Source organism: Danio aesculapii, chromosome 5 (assembly GCF_903798145.1).
Source record: "Danio aesculapii chromosome 5, fDanAes4.1, whole genome shotgun sequence".
Classification (NCBI taxonomy): domain Eukaryota; kingdom Metazoa; phylum Chordata; class Actinopteri; order Cypriniformes; family Danionidae; genus Danio; species Danio aesculapii.
Window position 1 is genome coordinate 13104213 of NC_079439.1, and position 23559 is coordinate 13127771.

Sequence of the window (23559 nt, forward strand, 5' to 3'; positions counted from 1 at the left end):
GGTGTGGTTTGGCCCGGTTTGTCTTATCTGCAAGTTTGACACTATCATCTTGACTGGAGACTCTCCGCAGTGGTGCTGCTGTGCGGTTTGGTCATGACGCAGCACTTTCTTGACCTTTGACTTTTTCCCCGGTGGACCAGATCCCTCAGTATCTCCTTCCACCTTTCGGCAGTAATGTCAGCAAGGCAAGATGTGTCTCTCCAGTTACCTTTTCACCTTTAAAAAGACTCAAGGATTCCTCAGTGATTAATGAGCCTATCAAATGCACATGACTGAATTCAATTGTAATCACATAGTGCCCCAGAATAAAAGAAGCTACTTTGGTTCACTACCATTTAAAAGTTGGAGTTCAGGAAGGTTGTATCATCTTTTTAAAGAAATTAATACTTTTATTAAGGATATAATCAATGTATCTAAAGTAACAGTAAAGACTTATAATGTAAAATGATGATTATTTTAATTTCTAGACAACACAATACCAATATTTTACTTCAGAAGGGTTCAGAAATATTTGATGTTATTTTATGATGAGATTTTGAACAACCCTGATTTTCAATGACAACATATAAAAAAAAGTCTCACAGTGTGTGTGTGTGTGATGTGCGTGTGTGTTTGTGTAGTATTTTAACCTTTTTTTTTCAAATACATTTTTTTTAAAGTGAAGAAATCTATCAAAACAGCAACAAAAAAAATTGCAGCATGTTTGATGTTTTAATCAATCACCTTTAAACACTGTCAGAATTATTAAAAAAAAATTATTTTCATTTCAAATAAGCATTTTTATCTAGCTTCTGTGTGTAAGTTCAGTAATATCATGTTTATGGAAAAGAACAAGTCCTTTTCACTGAATTTAAAGTGAAATAACTTAACGTAAACAAAAGAGGCTGAGAAACGTTTTCATTTTGATGGAAATTTTAGACAGCACTTTTTTCCCATCTGACCCCTTCATATATTATATTGTAAAAATATTTAGGGCTCTATTTTTATGATCTAGATGCAAAGTCTAAAGCGCACAGCGCAAAAGCATTAAGGGCGTGTCCGAATCCACTTTTGCTATTTAAGGACGGAAAAATACGCTATGTGCCGTGGCACGTGGTCTAACAGTGTTGTGATTATTCTCTTAATGAGTTATGGATGTGTTTTGAGCATAACATCCATTAAACTAATCAGTCTCATCTCGCATTCCCTTTAAGTGTCAGTTGCGTCACGCCATGGCGCATTTGCTATTTAATTGGCAGACTTTGAACGCTTCACTAATGAGAAAACAGTTAAACAAACCATCTGCAGCACGCTGATATAGAACGAGCCTCCTCCATTCAGCTTTTTACTTTCTCTTTACTTTAATTTTACTCTTTACTTTACTACTTTACTTTCGTGGATAAGGAAACAGTGTTGTACGCACTCAATTGAAGACATCCGTTAGATTACATATTTAATTGATTTTTTAAAGCACAAAGATTTGTTTCAAATCTATTTTTAAATTCAGTTCTAATTTCCAAAATACTAATAAATGAACAATAATAATGAAAATTATAAATTTAGTTATATTTGAATCCTTTATTTTCATAAGTACAGATATTTGTGTATTGCTGTACACCCTGTGTGTATTTAGCAATGTGTAAGTGTTTTGGACCTGCATAGGTGCATGGACTTAGATAAGGTAAGACCGTGCAAGGTTTTAGAAAGTCAATGGCATGGTCTATTTCAGTTTTTCAAAATAGCAACACCAACAATGAGCCTTAACACACCTCCTTTATGTTCCGGCACACCCATGAGGCCACAAACTGGCGCAAACGGATTTGCTATTTAAACAACGTAGCACAAAATGTGAAAATTAGGGTTGCGCTGGTCTGAAAATAGCAACACATCGCGCCAAACACGTCTTGCTCATTATTGCGCCGGGTGTATGATAGGGCCCTTAATGTCAACATTTTCCTTGTGTTTATTTTAAAGAGTCTGTACTAAAAGAGTAAATGCTAAACAATAATATTTTATACTGGTATTCCTGTAGCTCTTACTGCACATCAGTGTACATTCTGTAATGAGAAGGAACAAGCATTTGAGAGACAGCGAGAGGTGGACCGACAGATTTGACGGTGTGTTGGTGCACCTTTGCTGAATGTTGATGAGACAGAACAAGACGGGTTTGTGTGGGATTGAGCACACCTGCAGCCACTGTGTGAAAGAGCTTCAGTGTCAACCATCCGTAGATGAAGATACATTTGATGAGATGTAACGTAGATTATGTGCAGGTTCAAGGATATCAGGAGTGACACAGGCCTCTATTTTGTGACTTTATTTCCTGCTAGTGCAACTACATTTTGTAAGAGATTGCACTTCGTCCCTACCAGTTTGACAAATGGATAAGCGATGACTTTCTGTTGTGTGCGAGATTGCTACCAAACACACTAAAAGGAGAATGAGCAGCATCAAGCCATCAGTGAGCATCTGTCAGGCTAGATTGTTTGTTGGTCAGTAATGTTTTCTACATGTTGCCTCTCATCAAGCTCATGTCGAAGTTTGCCCAATTCAGCATGGAGTCACCAGATTCGTTGTCATCCGTCGGTGGAAGAGAGCGCTCTGTTTGGCTGTTCAGCTACAAATCATAAGCATGAGAACAGAAACTGAATTGACAAAACTAAACAAAAGATGCAAGTCCAAAAGGAAATTAAAGGTCCTGTGAAGTGTTTTGAAATGAAATGCATAATCTCAACTTAAAAATTAAGAGAGGGCGGGACATAGAGTAACTCCTCCCCTTTAAAAAAAAGCAGCCAATAGTCTTTTGTTTTTATCACAGCTCAGCTAGTGAGAGTGGTTGAGATCAAGCGCATAAAAATGAAAAACATCTTGAAAGGGGTGGGGCTTGTCAGATACCGGCATTTGATTAATCAAGATTTGATGTGAAACTGAAGTATGAGATGACGTGAAAAAAATCGTTGATCCATTTAGGCGAAAGTGACAAACTGCAAGCTTTGGATGTTTATGTCAGTTTTATATTCATACTAAATTTATATGAACAATCATACTCAAGTAACAGTATCATTACTTGATATGTAGTGCAAGTAGAGTTAAAGTATCTGTTGTAAATATTACTCAAAGTATGAGTAAAGCGTATACCTTTCAAAAGTACTCAAGAGTAGTGAGTATTAAGCTGTAAAAAGCTGATGCATTTACTTGTAATTTGTGGATGTGTGTAAACGTAACATTCTGTAGTGCCCAGCAGGCACACAACGTCATATGACATTAATATTAGGTTAGATTTAGGTTGTGATGTCGGGTGACTAAAATTCAGTGTCTAGCCAGCATCTAAGGATAATGTTATTTTGACGCTCAATAACGACATCAAATGACGTTGATATTTGGTTGATTTTAGGTTGTGTTAGAAAGTGAACAAAATCCAACGTTGAGCCAACATCTTAAACTAACGTCGTATTGACGTCCAAGACATTTATTCGTCAGATATGGCAACCAAAATCTGATAGACGTGATAGTGGTAACGTTCACACAGTGTCAAGCTGAAACATCATTAGACTTTGATATTTGGTTGATTTTAGGTTGGGCGTTGGACATTGACGTCGGCCTGATGTTGGGTTAAGATGTCAACTAGGTTTTCATTTCCAAATAAAATGCAACATCCCCACAACATTGGGGTACAATGTCAATCTGACGTCAAGTTGACGTCTTGTGCCTGCTGGTTGTTTAAGGCCATTTTGGTCATCATACAGTAAATATCTGTCATCTTCTTATCAGTGACATGCATCTAAACAGTCTTGGTGAGTTGCATGTTAAGATTTTGGACATCTTCTTGGACACTTTTAATGCTTCCAAACAGTTTGCTGCATTTATAAAGCGCCCATGTCTTGAGGTTGTTTAGTATGATGTGATTTTCCTTCTATGTGCGATTTGATTGAACTGAAATCACAGGACTGATTTTTCTAATCTCCATAGACAGGAAAAAATAAAGTAGTGACTGCAGGTTTAAGGAAAGTAGTGGAGTAAAAGTACCAATACTGCACTAAAAAGGTACTCAAGGAAAAGTAAATTTTTAAAAATTGTATTCATATTTAGGCCTGCACAATTTATATAAAAAAATTATCGTTATCGCATTAATAATATACACTCACCGGCCACTTTATTAGGTACACCTGTCCAACTGCTCGTTAACGCAAATTTCTAATCAGCCAATCACATGGCAGCAACTCAATGCATTTAGACATGTAAATATGGTCGAGACAAACTGCTGCAGTTCAAACGGAGAATCAGAATGGGGAAAAAAGGTGATTTAAATGACTTTGAATGTGGCATGGTTGTTGGTGCCAGACGGGCTGGTCTGAGTATTTCAGAAACTGCTTATCAACTGGGATTTTCATGCACAACCATCTCTAGGGTTTACAGACAATGGTCCAAAAAAGAGAAAATATCCAGTGAGTGACAGTTCTGTTGTCGCAAATGCCTTGCTGATACCAGAGGTCAGAGGAGAATGGCCAGACTGGTTCGAGCAGATAGAAAGGCAACAGTAACTCAAATAAACACTCGTTACTATCGAGGTATGCAGAAGAGCATCTCTGAACGCACAACACGTCCAACCTTGAGGCGGATGGACTACAGCAGCAGAAGACCACACCGGGTGCCACTCCTGTCAGCTAAGAACAGGAAACTGAGGCTACAATTCGCACAGGCTCACCAAAATTGGACAATAGAATATTGGATAAACGTTGCCTGGTCTGATGAGTCTCAACTTCTGCTGCAACATTCGCATGGTAGGGTCAGAATTTGGTATCAACACCATGAAAGCATGGATCCATCCTGCCTTGTATCAACAGTTCAAGCTTGTGGTGGTGGTGTAATGGCTTGGGGGATATTTTCTTGGCACACTTTGGTTCCATTATTACCAACTGAGCATCGTGTCAATGACACATCCTAACTATTGTTGTTGACCATGTCCATCCCTTCAGGACCACAGTGTACCCATCATGTGATGGCTACTTCCAGCGCCTGTGATGGCTACTTCCAGCGCCATGTCATAAAGCGTGAACATGACAATGAGTTCACTGTACTCAAATGGCCTCCACAGTCACCAGATCACAATCCAATAGAGCATCTTTGGGATGTGGTGGAATGGGAGATTCGCATCGTGGATGTGCAGCCCACAAATCTGCAGCAACTGCGTGATGCTATCATGTCAATATGGATCAAAATCTCTGAGGAATATTTCCAGTACCTGAATCTATGCCACAAAGGATTAAGGCAGTTCTGAAGACAAAACGGGGTCCAACCTGGTACTAGTAAGGTGTACTGAATAAAGTGGCCGGTGAGTGTATGCAATATCCGAGAGGTGAGTTAAATCAATTTAGGTAGCAAGCATCAGGGTTGCATGAGAAGGTTGTTTATTCTAATTTGAGTCAAATCCCCCTTTACTATCTTTATCCCCTTCTCCCCAGTAGATGCTGTTCTGCTATTGGCTAGAGCGGCCCAAAGGTAAACCTAAAACTAAAAATAAATGCAAAAAAAGACATTACTCAACAACAGTATCGCATATTGCATATTATCTCAGTATCATGCATCCCTAAAAATATTAGCACATGCACAGCTCTACAAAATGTGTTGGTGCTGCCATCTGTAGAATTGAAGTGGCATTGCTCTCAGATATCATTCTGGAGCCCTGTGTGATGAAGCACTCAGATTTATCTTAGATCATGTGGATTTCAGTGTTTCGAAGCATGGTCAATGTTTTCAAATCTCTTGTTGGTATTGTCTGGCTGGCGTTACTTCACAGTCGTTCTTCACTGGCTAGCTTTATGTGGCAGCACCTTAAAGCTGCCAGTTGAAGAGCTGTTGTGGGTAACCATAACAACAGACCACCCAAAGGGTCGTGGTCAGCAAGGCGGGATTATGCTAATTCTAAATCAGTTTGATTCATCTTTATTTCTATAGTGCTTTTACAGAGATCATGTCAAGCAGCTTAACATAGATGAAGTTCTAGTAAACTGAAACAGATGAAGTTTGGTTTTGTTCAGTTTGTGTAATATAATTGTCAGTGCTAATTCTAATGCTGTCAATCTGAATTCTAGCCGATGTTTTATTTATTTTGCGCTAAAGCATGTGATGAATCCGTACTAATAATGACTGTCCGTGCAGTTTTATAAATGCCTGCAGTTGTATTATATTGTAGGTGTCACGGATTACCTGAGCGCTGAGATTTCCACATCCAAACAGAAGAAATTCAGCCTGGTGACGTTCGTGGACACTCCAGGGCTGGTGGATGGAGATATGGTGTATCCTTTTGACGTCAACAGCGCCATCACTTCTTTTGGTAAGGCTATATATCATAGTTTTTGGACAGAAAAACTTCTGCAGGGTAGTTCTCTGAGGTTTCATGTATTGCATTTGCATTTGGATTTAAGTAACTTCTCATGATATGGATTAAACTGGACTCTCTGGGTAGTCCTAGTAACTTTTTAATGAGCCATTTTCTTGGTTAAGGAGAATTTTTTATGCTTTTTGTATTTTAGGTCAGTGGTTCCCAAAGCGGGGGTCGTGGGACAATGGGGTCACTTAGTTGTTTTATTAAACTATTAGACTATTAAACTATTAGAATTACCATATTTTATCCATAACCTTCAGAAGATAAAAAATTGTATTTAAAAAAAACAATGTGCAGATAAAAAGCCATCAGCCTTTCGATTAGTTTGGATTGCAACCTCTTCTGTGATTATGTTATATTAACACAGCAATAGCGTTAATTGCAGCAGATTGATTTTTTGGCACAATGTTAAACTTTGACACCTTTACGGCACTCACATAAGCTACATTGAAAATTAAGACCATGAATGAACATGGAGGATGATTTCCAAATGGCGGTCTTCAAAATTAAACCAAGAGTAGACTTTTACTGTGAACACTGTGCTCATTCGGTGAGGTTAATATTAAATTAAACAAATTAATAAATGGCTTTAAAAAGTATCTTGTTTCAGACTGTTGCACTTTGTGTTGTCATTATGCTTATGTTTATATAGGCTTTTTGGTGTGTGTGCATCGTTGTGTGCAATATTTATATATATTTTAACCACTTCAGAGGATAATGGGTGTCAGCAATAACTGGAATTGTTATTTTGGGGGTCATGGGCTGAAAAGTTTAGGAACCACTGTTTTTGGCAGTGTACTGTATTATAGCTTTGCATACAATTGTTGATATTGTTTTTGTAAAACTAAAAATGTTACAAATAAAAGTAAATATTATATGTTGGCAGGGCAACTGACTGAAACAAGTTTAAGTTAAACATACTAAAAAAGTAATTCTGTTTAACAATAGTTCATTCATTCATTCATTCATTTTCTTTTCGGCTTAGTCCCCCTTATTAATCTGGGGTTGCCACAGCGGAATGAACCGCCAACTTATCCAGCATATGTTTTAACTAGCGGATGCCCTTCTAGCTGCAACCCATCTCTGGGAAACATCCTTACACACTCATTCACTACGGACAATTTTGTCTTCCAAATTCACCTGTACCGCATGTCTTTGGACTGTGGGGGAAACCGGAGCACCCGGAGGAAACCCACGCGAACGTGGGGAGAACATGCAAACTCCACACAGAAATGCCAACTGACCCGGCAGAGGCTCAAACCAGCGACCTTCTTGCTGTGAGGTGACAGCACTACCCCTTTGCCTACAATAGTTCATATATTTAAAAAAAATCTTGTCAGACAAATTTAGAATAAGATTCATATGATTATATTCATATTAAAAATATTAAATAATTTTTATTATGATCTGCCAAATCATTTTTAAAAACAGTGGGTTTTTTTACCATTTGCCAGGAAAAAAAAATTATTAACTATTTAAATTATAATGATAACCTATTGTTTTATGTATTTTAAGTAGAGGTTAGAATAATTATGTAGTTTTGTAAAAAAAAAAAAAAAAAAAGCTGTATATACAGTTGAAGTTATTCATTAGCCCCCCTGAATTTTTAACCATTTTGTATATTTCATTCCCAATTTCTGTTTAACGGAGAAATTTTTATTAACACACTTCTAAACATAATAGTTTTAATAACTCATTTCTAATAATTTATTTATTTTATCTTTGTCATGATGACAGTAAATAATATTTGACTAGATATTTTTCAAGACACTTCTATACAGCTTAAAGTGACATTTAAAGGCTTAACTAGGTTAACTAGGCAGGTTAGGGTTATTAGTCAAGTTATTGTGTAACGATGGTTTGTTCTGTTGACAATCTGTAAAAAATATTGCTTAAGGAGGCTAATAATTTTGACATTAAATGGTTTTTAAAAAGTTAAAAACTGCTTTTTTCTAGCTGAAATAAAACAAATAAGACTTTCTCCAGAAGAAAAACTGTTATCAGAAATACTATTAAAAATTCTTTACTCTGTTAAACATAATTTGGGAAATGTTTGAGAAAAAAAACAAAATCACAGGAGGGCTAAAATTCTGACTTCAGCTGTAAATGCAGTCTTCAGTATGTCGCCTACTTCCCATTTTAATTTAACACAGGAACCAAACTGGACTGGCCAAACCATTTCACTTTCATCACTTTTTAATGCTAATAAGGACAAATGTCAGTGGCATTTTGTTTCTGCAGCATGCATTTGAATGACAGTAAATGTTTTGTATCAAAAATAATTTTTAGATTAAAAGAATAATGCTTCTCATTTCACATATCGGTGTGTGTTTTCAGGTGAGCAGGCGGACCTAATCTTCGTGTTTTTTGACCCGATGGGCCAGGCACTGTGCAAGCGGACATTAAACATTGTTGAGAAGCTGAGTGAGAAGTGTGGAGATAAACTACGCTTTTATCTGAGCAAAGCGGACGAAGCCGGACGAGAAACAGACAGACAGGTAAACAAGTGTATCCTTACTGCCCTTAAAGGGATAGCTCACCCAAAGATTTGAATTATTTACTCACTCTTTACTTGTTTCTTTCTAGTCTCTTTCTTACTGTTGAACACAAAAATTTGAAGAATGCTGAAAACCTGTAACCATTAACTTTCATAGTATTTGTTTTTTTCTACTATGGACGTCAATGGTTACAGGTATTCAGCTTACATCAAAATATCTTCGTGATCTTGTGAAGGTTTATAACCACTTGAGGGAGAGTAAATAGTGAGTAAATTAAAATTTTAGGGTGAACTATCCCTTTAAGATGAGACACTGCAGGCAATTCAACAAAGTGTTTTCAGTCATATCTAAAGAAAACATTCGAGATATGCTTTTAAGTAGGGTTGGGTATCGTTTGGGGTTTTTTCGATACCGGTGCTAAATCGATACTTTTAAAACGATACCGGTGCCAAAACGGTACCTGAACCGATACTTTTTAGCCACAAAATTATGGTGGATGACTCTAGAAAAATCTTTTACTTGACAAAATCTTTTAAAAAATAATTTTGATAGAACAATATAATTTAAGTTTAAAGTAAACATCAATTCATATTTTATATATTTGAATTACATTAATATATTTCCTTTGATCATTTGTTGGTTAGCATGAATTTAGGATTTGCATTATGAAATTACATTAGCTTACTAACCTGTGGGAAGGCGGGCGGGGGCCACATACTTTTGGGAGCACATTTTAACATGTATATCACAAAATACTTTAAAAATTATTCGAAGTCATTTTTTTCATGCATCACTCTGCAGTCTTCTTAAACAAGATAATTAAATAACTTAAGCTTAAAATAATCTTCCTTGTTAATTTATTTGATAAGTAACTTTGTACTGGTGTAGGATCACACGTTGACGTGTCAGAATCCTTGCTTTTAAAATATGCTTTAGAACGCTTAGTTTAAGCAAATTTTATGAACCTGATCATGCGTGTTGGTCTGAAGAGTGTCACTCTCGCTCACCGAAAACCAGGCTGAATGCGCTGTACTGCACGCGTCCGTTCCCTTAGCAACAATAACAATCGCCTGACATCGCCTGTCCGTATTCCTCAAAGTTGTTTAGAATTAAATGTTTAGAGATAGTGTGACACAACGCCTATGTGTGCCTTTGATGCACCCCTTGATGCTACTTACGTCCTTGTCGCAGCACCAGTGGCACCGAAATTAGGCATTTTTCATATGCTGATTTGATCCGGTACATACCGGTTACAAAGGTACTGGTGCTGTAATGGCACCGGGTTTCGGTACCCAACCCTACTTTTAAGCGTTTCTTTTAGTGATTTATTTATTTATTTATTTTTATTTTATATATTTATTATTTATTTATATATTTTTGTTAATTTGTATGTGGATGTCAATCATAATATTGCAGAATATAAAGACATTTTAAACACATTCTCCACTTTACAGCACTTTAGCACTACACCAAACTTCAGTTTTATACATTTATATACATAATATACATTTGATATATTTTGGAGGGTTTTTTCCAGAGGGATATATTCATACATATTTTGCCTGATTACATGTATAGCATTTGATTTACAAAATGTGTATAAAAAAAGCTGTTTGCAGTATTTTCTGAATTGTTTTGATTTCTGAATGTTCAGATTTTTGAAATGTCTCATTTGCATATTTTAACTTAACACTTAAGAAAACTTCTAATACAAAAATTGTGTGCAATTCTTAATGTATTCAATCAACTATGTTATAATGAAGATAACTGTTCATTTGTTTACCCTATTGACCAGCAGTGTCTTGCCTTGAAACACAACAAACATTTATTATTCAAATCAATTTAAAGAGATAGTTCACCCAAAAATGAAAATGCACACACTATTTCTGACCCTCAAGTGGATCCAAACCTTTTTGAGATTCTTTCTTCAGTTAAACACAAAAGAAGATATTTTGAAGAAAGCTGGAAACCTGTAATCATTGATTTCCATAGTAAGAGAAACAAATACTGCAGAAGTCAATGGTTACAGGTTTTTATTCATTCATTCGTTTTCTTTTCAGCTTAGTCCCTTTATTAATATGAGGTCACCACAGTGGAATGAACCGCCAACTTATCCAGCATATGTTTTACGCAGCAGATGCCCTTCCAGCTGCAACCAATCACTGGGAAACATACACACACACACTCTCACACACATACACCACATACAATTTAGCTTAGCCAATTCACCTATAGCGCATGTCGTTGGACTTGTGTGGTAAACTGGAGCACCGGAGGAAACCCACGCAAACACAGGAAGTACATGCAAACTCCACACAGAAATGCCAACTGACTCAGCCTGGGCTCGAACCAGCACCCTTCTTGCTGTGAGGCGATTGTGCTACCCACTGCGCCACCGTGATGATCTACAGGTTTTCAGCTTTCATCAAAATATCTTCAATACTAAGAAAAACAAATACTATGGAAGTCAATGGTTACAGGTTATCAGCTTTCTTCAAAATATCTTCTTTAGTGTTCAACATAAGAAGGGAAGTCATGAAGGCTTTGAAACAAATAAAGGGAGAGGGTGAACTATCCCTTTAACTTCAGTAGTCTAATATTTTAATGACAGAATAATAGTAGATCCGGACTTACAGGTACACATACAGGACAGTAAATATTAAACAAGCCATAACAGATGTAATGATCTTTACATTAATGTAGCATTAGATTATCTTTAATCAAATGTCTTATACATGATGTTGTTTGTTTTTTTCCTCAGCGAGTGATGATGCAGATTGTTCAAGAGCTGTGCAGGAGACCTGGACTCAACAAATGTGGCTTCGAAATGCCCACGATTTACATCCCCAACCCTCAAAAAGTAAGGGACTGCTAAAACGTCTACGGTTTTTCCTCCTAGAGCAGGAAATCAAACATGAGTAATGGACGCCTGCTCCTTCTGCGCTGCTGTGTCAGAGGAAATGGATTTATGTCTCTCTGCCGCATTTACAATAATTAGTTCAGCAGAGAAGCTCAAACCGGACTCAGACGCTTCTCTTAAAAGCCCAACTTCAAAGAAAACTGGCTGATTAAGATGTGTCTTTGGGATAAATAGTTAATGCTGATTTTAGGGAATGCATAATACACTGTGGTCAGTAAGATTTTGTTTTTAAGAATGCATTCAATTGATCAAAAGGGACTTTAAGGATGGGCGGCACAGAGGCTCAGTGGTTAGAACTGAGAAGGTTGCTGGTTTGAGTCCCTGCTGGGGGGTTTTCCAGAAAGCTGGGTTAACTTGCCATCTGCTAAACCCTGAACTCTCGGTTGATTAACCTAAAACATGCTTACCACGAGTATGTAGGTTCTGAAACAGGTGATAAAAGTTAGTTAAATCAACCTCCTGAAGATAACCGCGAGTTAATACGCACGCACGTTGCATACCTGAAGGCATTTTCAGTAGATTGCTGAATTCACAAGTCACCATAGAAATTTACGGTGAGAAAAAAGGGCAACGCACTTTACAGAGGCGGAGTTGGAAGTTTTAATCACAGATTACGAAGGAAAGAAATATAAGATAATAAATAGATTCATTCATTCATTTTCTTTTCAGCTTAGTCCCTTTAATAATCCAGGGTTGCCACAGCAAAGTTCTTCAAAAGAGCACGCAATGCTCAGTAAACTCTCTGAAACAGACAAACTATAGAACATAACCTGCTCCGGAGCAGGTTATCTTCAGAGATTAAGTTGCTATGGTTAGTTAACATACACCAAAACTTACCTCCGTTTATGGAACCAAAAGCTAAGGTAATCCACCTACTTACTCTTAAACCTACCGGGTATGTCACATAACATAACCATAACCTGCTCCCACAGCGGAATGAACAGCCAACTATTCCGGCATATGTTTTACACAGCGGATGCCCTTCCAGCTGCAACCCAGCACTGGGAAACACCCATACACTTTTGCATTCTCACACACACACACACACACACACACACACACACACACATACACACATATACACACATACACTACGGCCAATTAAGTTCATCCAATTTACCTATAGCGTTTGTCTTTGGACTGTGGGGAAAACTGGAGCACCCAGAGAAAACCTATGCGAACACAGGCAGAACATGCAAACTCCACACAGAAATGCCTGTCTTGCTGTAAGGCGACAGTGCTAACCACTGAGCCACCATGCTGCCCGTACAACCAACAATCCATCTAATGACACATTATTAAAAAACATGTGATTAAGCAATAACTAAATTAGAATTTTAATGTGGCGAGTAAAAATCTTTTCCACTGGCCATTATAAAAAAAATCTTTAGCGTTTTGCCCCATATAAGCCTGATAGATATTTCATAATGATCTTAAAAAGTCTTAAATTTGACTTTTCAATTTTCGGCAGAAACCCTTATAATGTAGATGTACACTCACTGATCACTTTATTAGGTACACTTCACAACTGGAGTCGCACCTGGTGTGGTCTTCTGCTGCTGTAGCCCATCCGCCTCAAGGTTGGGCGTGTTGTGTGTTCAGAGGCATTTGCACCCAACACTGATCAAACACACATGAACATGGTAATCAGTATTTTCAAGATCCATTGAAATCTATAAGCAGGTGTGTTTGATTAGAGTTGAAGCTAAACTGTGCAGGACACCGGCCCTCAAGGACCGAGTTTGCCCACCCCTGCTTTAAATGGTTACGGAGTTAGTTGTAAAAACTGTACCCTGTCATTACAAATAATTGATATAACCTTTAAACTAATGTATTTATTGTTGACTGTTTGCAGAAGCTAAACTCTCTTAAAAGAAGTTAAACTCCTATAGCTCACTAAGGTTGCCTCGGAAAAAGATGGATATGGCTTATAATTGTTTGTTTTGAATTGTCCTGCTCAATAAAGCTTTATTTCTTTATTTGACATCGCTGCTGCTATATTGTTATTTTTTGCTATATGTATGTATATGCTATATTGAGTTGATAAAGTGAAGTTAAAATGTTTTTTTTTTTTTTTTATTCGTGTGTGCAGCCCAGTAGATGCATCAACCAGATTGATGAGGTGTGTGAAACCATTGAGAAGAGCATAAATCAGGCTGTGCAGAAAACACTTGACCAGCTGGAGAAGGACTGTAACCTGATCGTCTCTACTATCAACCAAACACTGGAGCAGGACCGGTACACTTCCATTCATCTACAGATTTGTCTCTGTCTGTCCATCTGTTGTTCTGTCTGTCCATCCATCCATCCATCCATTGTACATCCTTCCATCCCTACATCCACCCATGTATTCATCCATTCATCTTTCATTCTATAATTTTGTCCATCTCTCCATCCTGTCATTTATGTATTCATTTTGTCCAACCATCCATCCATCCATCCATCCATCCATCCATTTGTCTATCCATCCATTTTTCTTTTTGTCCATCCATCTGTTGAGCTGTCTCTATATCCATCAATCCATTTGTCAATTTATCCATTCTTTCTGTCCATCTATCTGTTGTTCTTTCTCCACATCCATCCATCCATCCATTTATCCATTCTTCTTTCTGTCCGTCCATCTGTTGTTCTGTCTCTACACTCACCCATCCTTCGATTCACCCATGTATTCATCCAGTCATGTCAATCTATCATTTTGTCCATGCATTCATTCCTCCATCCATCCATTTATTGTTCTGTCCATGTATCCATCCATCCACCCATTTGTCTATCCATCCTTTCCTCTTTCTGTCCATCTATCTGTTGTTCTGTCTCTTCATCCACCCATCCTTCTATCCACCCATGTATTCATCCAATCATGTCAATCTATCAATTTGTCCATGCATCCATCTCTCCATCCATCCATTTATCCATTCTTCTTTCTATTCCATCCATCTGTTGTTCTGTCTCTACACCCACCCATCCTTCTATCCACCCATGTATTCATCAAATCATGTCAATCTATCAATTTGTCCATGCATCCATCTCTCCATCCATCCATTTATTGTTCTGTCCATCCATCCATCCATCTATCCATCCACCCATTTGTCTATCCATCCATTCCTCTTTCTGTCCATCCATCTGTTGTTCTGCCTCTACATCCATTCATCCATTTGTCCATCCTTCCATTGTTCTTTCAGTCTATCTGTTGTTTTGTCTCTACATCTATTCATCCCCACATCCACCCATGTATTCATCCATTCATCTGTCATTCTATAATTTTGTCTTATCTCTTTATCCAGCCATACATATATTTATTGTTTTTTCTGTCTGTCCATCCATCCATTTGTCTATCCATCCATTCTTCTTTCAGTCCATGTATCTGTTGTTCTGTCTCTATATCCATCCACCCATCCATCCATTTATCCACTTGTCCATCATTTGACTGTTCTTTGTCATCCATCTGTTTTTCTGTCTCTACATCCATCCATCCCTACATCAACCCATGTATTCATCCATTAATCTGTCATTCTGTCTTTTTGTCTATCTCTCTATCCATCCATCCATTTATTCATTGTTCTGTCAACCATCCATCCAGTTGTCTATCCATCCATTCTTCTTTTTCCATCCATCTCTTGTTTTGTCTCTCCATCCATCCCTGCATTCACCCATGTATTTGTACATTCATCTGTCATTCTATAATTTTGTCTATCTCTCCATCCATCTATCCATCTATTCGTTGTCTGTCTCTATATCCATCGATCCATTTGTCCATCCTTCCATTGTTCTTTCTGTCCATCCATCTGTTGTTCTCTCTACATCCATCCCTACATCCACCCATGTATTCGTTCATTCATCTGTCATTCTATCATTTTGTCCATCTCGCCATACATCCATACATCTATTCGTTGTCTGTCTCTATATCCATCAATCCATTCATTTGTCCATCCTTCCATTGTTCTTTCTGTCCATCCATCTGTTGTTCTGTCTCTACATCCATTCATCTATTTGTCCATGCTTCCATTGTTCTTTCTGTCTATCCATCTGTTGTTCTGTCTCTACATTCATCCATCCATCCATCCATCCATCCTTTTGTCTGGCCCCTATTCATTTTTCAATCTGTCTGTCAGTCAGTCCGTCCATCCATTGTTCTGTCTTTCTGTCCATTCATCCATTGTTTTGTCCACAGCCGTCTATCCTTCTGTCACAATCTGTCAGTCTGTCCATCCATCCATCCATCCATCTATACATCCAACCAACCAATGTTTTATCTGACCGTTCATTCATTCTTCTGTCCACTGTCTAATCGTCAGTCTGTCCATCCATCTATAGTTGGGTCCATTCATCTATCCATTGTTTTGTCTGGCCAGCCATCCATCCATTTGTCATTCTGTCTGTTTGTCTATTTATCCTTTCATCCATTGATCTGTATGTTCATCCATCCATTGTTCTGTCTGCTGTCTGTCTATCCATCACAATATGTCAATTTGTCCATCCATCCATTCCTCGATATGCCCGTCTGTTCATTCATTCATTCATTCATTCATTCATTCATTCATTCATTCATTCTTGTGCATCCATTCATCGATATACCCACAACATATTAAATCATCTGTCCTGTATCAAAGTCATGACTTATATAATGTAGTATCTTTATCTGTTTCTTATATATTTATCCTCCCTCAGGATGAACGTGAGCTTCAACAAAAGCAATCGTTTTAATTCCTTCCTGTGTGGCGTTCTGGGAGTCTTCCTGCCTTCGCTCTTCATTCTCAGCTTCATCATCAGCACATTCGCTCCAGAGGAACTAGATTCTCTTGTAGGAGAAGGATTGGCCAAAACACTCTACTTTTCTACAGTATGCTCTCTTTTTCATGTTTTCAGAAGTTTTGTCCCTCTATTATGGATTTTTTGGGGGGTTATTGCCTTTTACTGTATGTAGAGTGTAATGTAGCTGTTTGTGATAGTAAAAGGTCTGCAAAGATTGAAAATCAAAGTGCATTAAAAATTTGGTTGTTCTCTTCTCCTGCTGCACATGAAAGAAGCAATTCTGAACTGCATGAAAGGAATCATGAGTAATTGCCGTTTTATTTCCTACATAAGCCAACCTAGGTATATTACAATATAGACAACAGCCTATTGTCTTCATAGGCTGAGCAGACACTGTTTTCAGTGCTGTAAAAGCAAATTAACTTCACATGCACCTCAGAAGCTTCAAATGTTCCTTGAAAACAATATTTTTAACCTTAAACATTACAAGGCCACTTTAATATAGCAGTTGAATCAATGTTAGATTTTTCTTTATCTGTTTACATGTGTGCGTGTGTGTGTTTCTGTTTTAGGCAGTAGTGGTGTATCTGTGGGACTGGATTCCTGAAGATGGACAGATCGTGTTTGTCCTCATCTTTGGGGCTCTGTGTTACTTCATGCTATTTCTGGCCAAATATTTTGCACGGTAAGCAACAAATCGTTTCAGAGTGTTTTCTTTTATCGTCACAAGAGGGCACTGAAAAGCTGACATCATTTACACTCTTTTAGTTGGCACTTTGGCAGTGTTAGGAATAGTTGTAGTACTCTTACTATTTATTTAACAGTGACTGACTTTGTAGACAAAATCTTTTTTACATTTTACAAGAAGAATATACAGAATGGAAAAATGGTTTCCACATTTATTCACATTTAATCCCCAATAATATTGCAATATTATTTCGGTTGTCTTCAGAACAAACCACTTTTAATACAATGACTTGCCTAATTACCCTAACTTGCCTAATTAGCTGAATACTAGTATTTTGAAAAAATCTAGTTGGCAAAGATTAAATAAATCAAATATTAGAAATAAGTTATTAAAACTATTATGTCTAGAAATGTGTTGAAAAAAATCTACTTTCTGTTAATGGGAAATTGGGGGGAAAATTTATTCATATATATATATAATTTGTGTAAAATATATCAAGCACCTTTATTCAAATAATATAATTAAACCGTAGCATTTAATCTTTGAGCTGTGCCACTTACTGTAATTATGCTGTGATTTGTAATGTTTTTACTGGTCACTTCATGAGTTTAACATCAGCTCTCGTTCAGTCAGGGCAGTAAGACGCTGAGTAAGAGAGAGAAGAAGAAACTGGTGGAGTGCAGTGATTACATCCAGGATGTCGTCAAATCCAAGAAGGTATGTTATACTTTAGCATTAATAATATTATTATTTAAGGTCTTAAAAAACGTGACTTAGGTCTTAAATTTCCTATGTAAGTGTAATGCTACCAGAACTTTAAGCTTAATGTTTTTTTAATTCTGTGGCATTTTTCAATAGTTTAAATAATCTGCTGTATTACCAATAATATTTAGTCCACCAGTAGCTATGTTGACATGTTTTATGTGTGTTTAAGAGTGTTTAATGCATGTTTTATGTAATAATATGATGGTAAAAACATGGTAACATTCAAAAATTAGCATTTATTTGAGTAAAGAACATGGTTGTATTTTATTTTTCACAATTTTTTATTATTTTTCCATGTTAATTTTTCATTATTTGTCTTTGTTTTTTTTACATTAACAAATTAAGAAGTTGCTTAGATTGTTTCATTTTTGGATGTCATTTAATTTGATTTTCAGTTGAAAAATATGATATAAAATATAAGTTATAGCTTTACAGTTTTTATAAAGAGCAGATCTTCTAGTCTGGTTAAAAATGAAAATGTCAAACAGAATTTTTTAGAATTTTTTTAAACTAAAAAGGTGGTAAATGCAGTAATATCATAGTTAAAAAAACATTGAAAACTTTTTCAATAATTAAAAATAAATTAAAATCATGTCATAATAGGATAGTAAAAACATGGTAGCATTCAAAACTTGGCATTTATTTTACAACATGGTTTTATTTATTTATTTATTTTTACAGTTTCTTATTATTTTTATATGTAATTCTTCATTATTTGTCTTTGTTTTCACAAATTAACACAATTAACAGCTCAGATTCAGTTTACTTTTTTGGATGTTTAAACACTTAAAAATATGAAATGAAAACATAAGTTACAGCTTTATTATATAATGAACAGATCTTCTAGTCCAGTTGAATCCAGATTATGAAAATGGCATACAGACTCAGAAGGTTGCATTTGAATATTTTCTTTTTTTAAATTAAGAACGTGGTAAATGTGGTATTTTCAATAATTAAAAAAGTTTTAAATTAAAATGAAGAATCACAAAATGTATTAATACGACAGTAAAAACATGGTGACATTCAAAACTTGGCATTTATTTTACAAAAGATAAATTTTATTGTTCACAAATTTTTGTTATTTTTCCATGTTACTTTTTCACTATTTGCCTGTTTTCACATTCACAAATTTTCATTCAGTTTCATTTTTGTATGTCGTTTAAACAATTTGATCTTCAGTTGAAAAATAAGATATGAAAATATAAGTTTTATAATGAACAGATCTTCTAGTCCAGTTGAATCCAATTATGAAAATAGCATACGGAATCAGAAGGTTGCACTTGAATATATTCTTCTTTTTTTTTAAGAATGTGGTAAATGCAGTATCAAAGTTTAAAAAAACATTTAAAAACTTTTCAATAATTAAAAAAGAATTAAAAATCTCATGTAGTAATATGATGGTAAAACATGGTAACATTCAAACCTTTGGATTTATTTCACAAAAGAACATAGTTGTGTTTTATTTTTCAATATTTTAATTATTTTTAAATGTAATTCTTCATTATTTGTCTTTTGTTTTTTACATTCACAAATCAACAAGTTGCTCAGATTCAGTTTCATTTTTTTGGACGTCGTTTAAACACTTAAAAAATATAATATGAAAATATACGTTATAGCTTTTATAGTTTTATAATGAACAGATCTTCTAGTCCAGTTGAATCCAGATTATGAAAATGGCATACAGAATCAGAAGGTTGCATTTGAATATTTTCGTCTTTTTTTTTTATATATATAAGAATGTGGTAAATGCAGTAAAATCGTAGTTAAATAAAACTTTCCAAAAAAGATTTTCAATAATTAAAAAAAATAATTTAATTGTAAATCACAACATGTAGTAATATGATGATAAAAACAGGTCACATTTGAAACTTGGCATCTATTTCACAAAAGAACATGATTGTATTTTATTTTTCACAATTTTATTATTATTTTTCCATGTTATTTTCAATATTTGTCTTTGTTTTTCATATTCACAAATGAAGAAGTTGCTCAGATTCAGTTTCATTTTTGGATGCCGTTTAAACAATTTTATATTCAGATGAAAAATATGATATGAATATAAAAGTTATAGCTTTAAAGTTTTATAATGAACAAATCAGTCCAGTTGAATACAGATTATGAAAATTGTATCAGAAGGTTGCCTTTATGTTTTTTCTTCTTCTAATCATTTAATATTTCTCATCTTTACCTTAGCGCAAACTGTATGAAGAATATCTTCGTCAGTGTGCGGCGGAATATGATTTCTGAAGACCACCAGCACAACACTTCCGAAAAACAACTCAGTAAATCACACAAAGCACATCCATGTAGTTTATAACAACAAATCGGTGCCTTTTTTTGTTAAATGTGAAAATTGTTACAAAATGTGATACACAGACATGACCTCAATCTTAAGCTAGTTTTACTATATGATGCATTTTTTTAATAATCAGACTGTTTCTAATCAATATGTGGCATTATCACCATATAAAAGCGTTGATTTTCTGGTTTCTGCGGCCTTCATTTGAACTCACACTGTGGGAGAAACCAAAGCTACCAAATTCAACCTCATTTAATTTGTCTTTGGAGTTTATAATGTTACATTTCTACTTTTTATAAAGTAAGAAGCACTCAACTAGGTCTTCCTATCATCCATACAGTATGTGGGTTGCCACAATACTGGAATTCGGTACCAATCGATACTGGAATTTTAAAAACATCCATTTCCCGCTAACATTTGAGCACGTTCTTAAACAGCGCTGATTTGCCATTGTGTTCACGTGGTCAACAGAAATGATTGTAATTGGCTGTGAAGGTCATCAGTTTACCGAACTCACCACTGTTTACTGACTGTAGATACAGGGTCACTGGAGCATTTTAAAGCCGCGATTCATCAGCGGATCGCTTGTATGTCAGCTTATAGACAAACCAGCTGGTCAATGTGACTTTGAAACACTCCAGTGTCCCTGTATCTGTGGTTACACTCAACAAACAGCAGTAAGTTTGGTGAACTGAGGACCTTCACAGCCAATCACAGTCATTTCTGTTGAGCATATGAACACAATGACAAATCAGCGCTGTTTAAGAACGCGAAATGGACGTTTTTAATACTTCAGTATCGATTGGTATCAAATTCCAGTATCGTGACAACCCTAGAATGTATTGTTGCATGTTTATATTTGTGTATGTGGATTATATATGATATAAAGGGGTAGTTCACCCCTAAAAAAATACAATTCTGTAAATTTAGTCATTGTTTGAGTTTCTTTCTTCTATTGAACACAAAGGAAGATATACTGAAGAATGTTGGGGAAACCAGCTATTGGCTTTCATAGTATTTTTGGTTTCTGTACTATGGATGTCACTAGCTATGTTTCCATCCAAAGATGCGAATTAAATTTATGCGCAAAACTGAAATGTCATATAAAAGATGTGTGAATAAAGCAACGTTTCTATTCAATGAGACAAAGTGAACAAAATCGTCACTTCCTGATAAACTGGCGTCAAATATCAAAAGTAAAAACAGAATTTGCTGTGGTAGGAGAGGCTGCGTGAATCTTCCTTATTTAATAAATGACTTGCGCCTCAGAAGACAATGTTGGCACGTAATGAACATGTAGTGGCCTTTAAAAGTGTGAGACACACAGATGCTCTTGACAAATCTGGAGGTCATTAATAATATGACACTAAAGCTGCGATCACACTAGAGTTTGATAATGCAAAATTCTGTCGTGCGTTGCTGCGAAAAGGGGCGGGATTAAACAAGATGATTAGACATTAAAAAAAGCGAGCGATTGCTCCATGTTTTAAATCTCTGTCCAGAGAGGTCCTGTTTTGATCCTCGATTGGTCTCACGCAGTCAAGTGATGCAATTTCGCAGGTCAGACTTCACCAAGCTTGAACTTTGCACTGCAGCGACCTGTGAAACTTGACGCATGACCTTGCGTTTCCGTTCGGACGCATTCGCGTGCATATGAATGGAAGTCTATGGGGAGAAAAGTGCAGTGTGACCGCAGCTTAATACTGAAATGCTTCAGGCGTTTTAGAAAGACCCAAAACAACATTTCAGATGTTTTACAATGTGCTCAGCCTGCTGGTTTGTCCATTCACACACATTTTTATCGTCACATGATCTCTTAAAACAATATCACATGACTTTTTTTAATGCGCAAACTGGAATTTGTTCGGTAAAATTGTTTCCATCATAGTTTATGCGCATCTTTTCTTATCGAATAAAAAGTTTATCCTACTTAATTATGCACATATATTTTTTTAGCCGCATTTTAAAAATGTTTGCGCATCTTGGCGTTTCCATCAACCATTTTTTATGCGCATATCCAAACTGCTTCCAAACTTAAAATAGGTGGATGAAAACATAGCTACTGGCTGCCTTTTTTCCAACATTCTTCAGGATATCTTGTTTTGTGTTCAACAAAAGAAAGAAGTTCATTGGAATCACTTGAGTACATTTGAGGACATTTTTTTAGTTTTTGGGGTAACTGTCTCTTTAAAATTATTGTTTTGTAGTAGTTTGAAGTGATGCTGCCTGCAAATGTGTTTATATTGTAGAAGTGTGTTTTTTTAGTTAGATAGATAGAAGATAGTTGTTTTTAATGAATACTGAGAAATTGCATCAGCATTTTTGAAATACAAAACATTAGTGGAATATAGATGGTGTTTATGATGCACAGCCAACTTCATTATTTTTACCGTCCATCTATAAAGCAGTTATTCGTACAGGGTTGAATCATGCACTGATAATAATAATAATAATAATAATAATAATGTTATTTGATTGTTTTTGTTTTTATAATTTTTTTAAAATTAAGTTAGCTTTAGTTAATTAGCGTGTTTAATTTAGCTTTTTTCGATTATTTTTATTTATTTTTTAATTTCAATTAATTTTTATTACATTTTTTTTGTTTTCTACTTTTTTCACCTTCTTAAATGTAAACTTTAAAGGGATATTGAACAAAAAAAAGAAAATTCTGTCATCATTAGCTATTTTTCCATCCACTTATTTTTATGTGCATTTTGGAATATCGCTTAAAGCATTGTTTCTCAACCACGTTCCTGGAGGACCACCAGCTCTGCACATTATCCATGCCTCCTTAACCCAAACACACCTAAATCAGATCATCAGCACATTAGCAGAGACTGAAAGACCTGTAATGGGTGTGACAGACAAAGGAAACATCTAAAACATGCAGTGTTGGTGGTCCTTAGTGCTCTAGATCATCGTTTCTCAACCACGTTCCTGGAGAACCACCAGCTCTGCACATTTACTGTGGTTTCTTAACTAAACACACCTAATTCGGATCAGCAGCTCATTCATGCAGTGTTGGTGGTCGTCCAGGAATGTGGTTGAGAAACAATGCTCTAGATCAGTGTTTCTCAACCACATTCCTGGAGGACCACCACACTGTACATTTCCCATGTCTCCTTAACCAAACACACCTAATTCAGATCATCAGCTCATTCATGCAGTGTTGGTGGTCCTTCAGGAATGTGGTTGAGAAACAGTGCTCTAGATCAGTGTTTCTCAACCACATTCCTGGAGGACCACCACACTGTACATTTCCCATGTCTCCTTAAC

At 36.0% G+C, this 23559-nt stretch overlaps 1 protein-coding gene across 2 annotated transcripts in view; it reads left to right on the forward strand.

Moving 5' to 3' along the window:
- The window catches only part of si:dkey-98f17.5 (uncharacterized protein LOC569123 homolog), a 38838-nt gene extending 18367 nt beyond the window's left edge, over positions 1–20471 (forward strand). For both annotated transcript variants that reach the window (XM_056457399.1, XM_056457398.1), the window contains exons 5-12: positions 6173–6313; positions 8702–8862; positions 11624–11722; positions 13875–14020; positions 16448–16619; positions 17104–17216; positions 17849–17936; positions 20178–20471. In XM_056457399.1, coding sequence (XP_056313374.1) covers positions 6173–6313; positions 8702–8862; positions 11624–11722; positions 13875–14020; positions 16448–16619; positions 17104–17216; positions 17849–17936; positions 20178–20231 — 974 coding nt within the window. In that variant the 3' untranslated portion in view covers positions 20232–20471. The remainder of the gene's footprint in view (positions 1–6172; positions 6314–8701; positions 8863–11623; positions 11723–13874; positions 14021–16447; positions 16620–17103; positions 17217–17848; positions 17937–20177) is intronic.
- The last annotated feature ends 3088 nt before the right edge of the window (positions 20472–23559 follow it).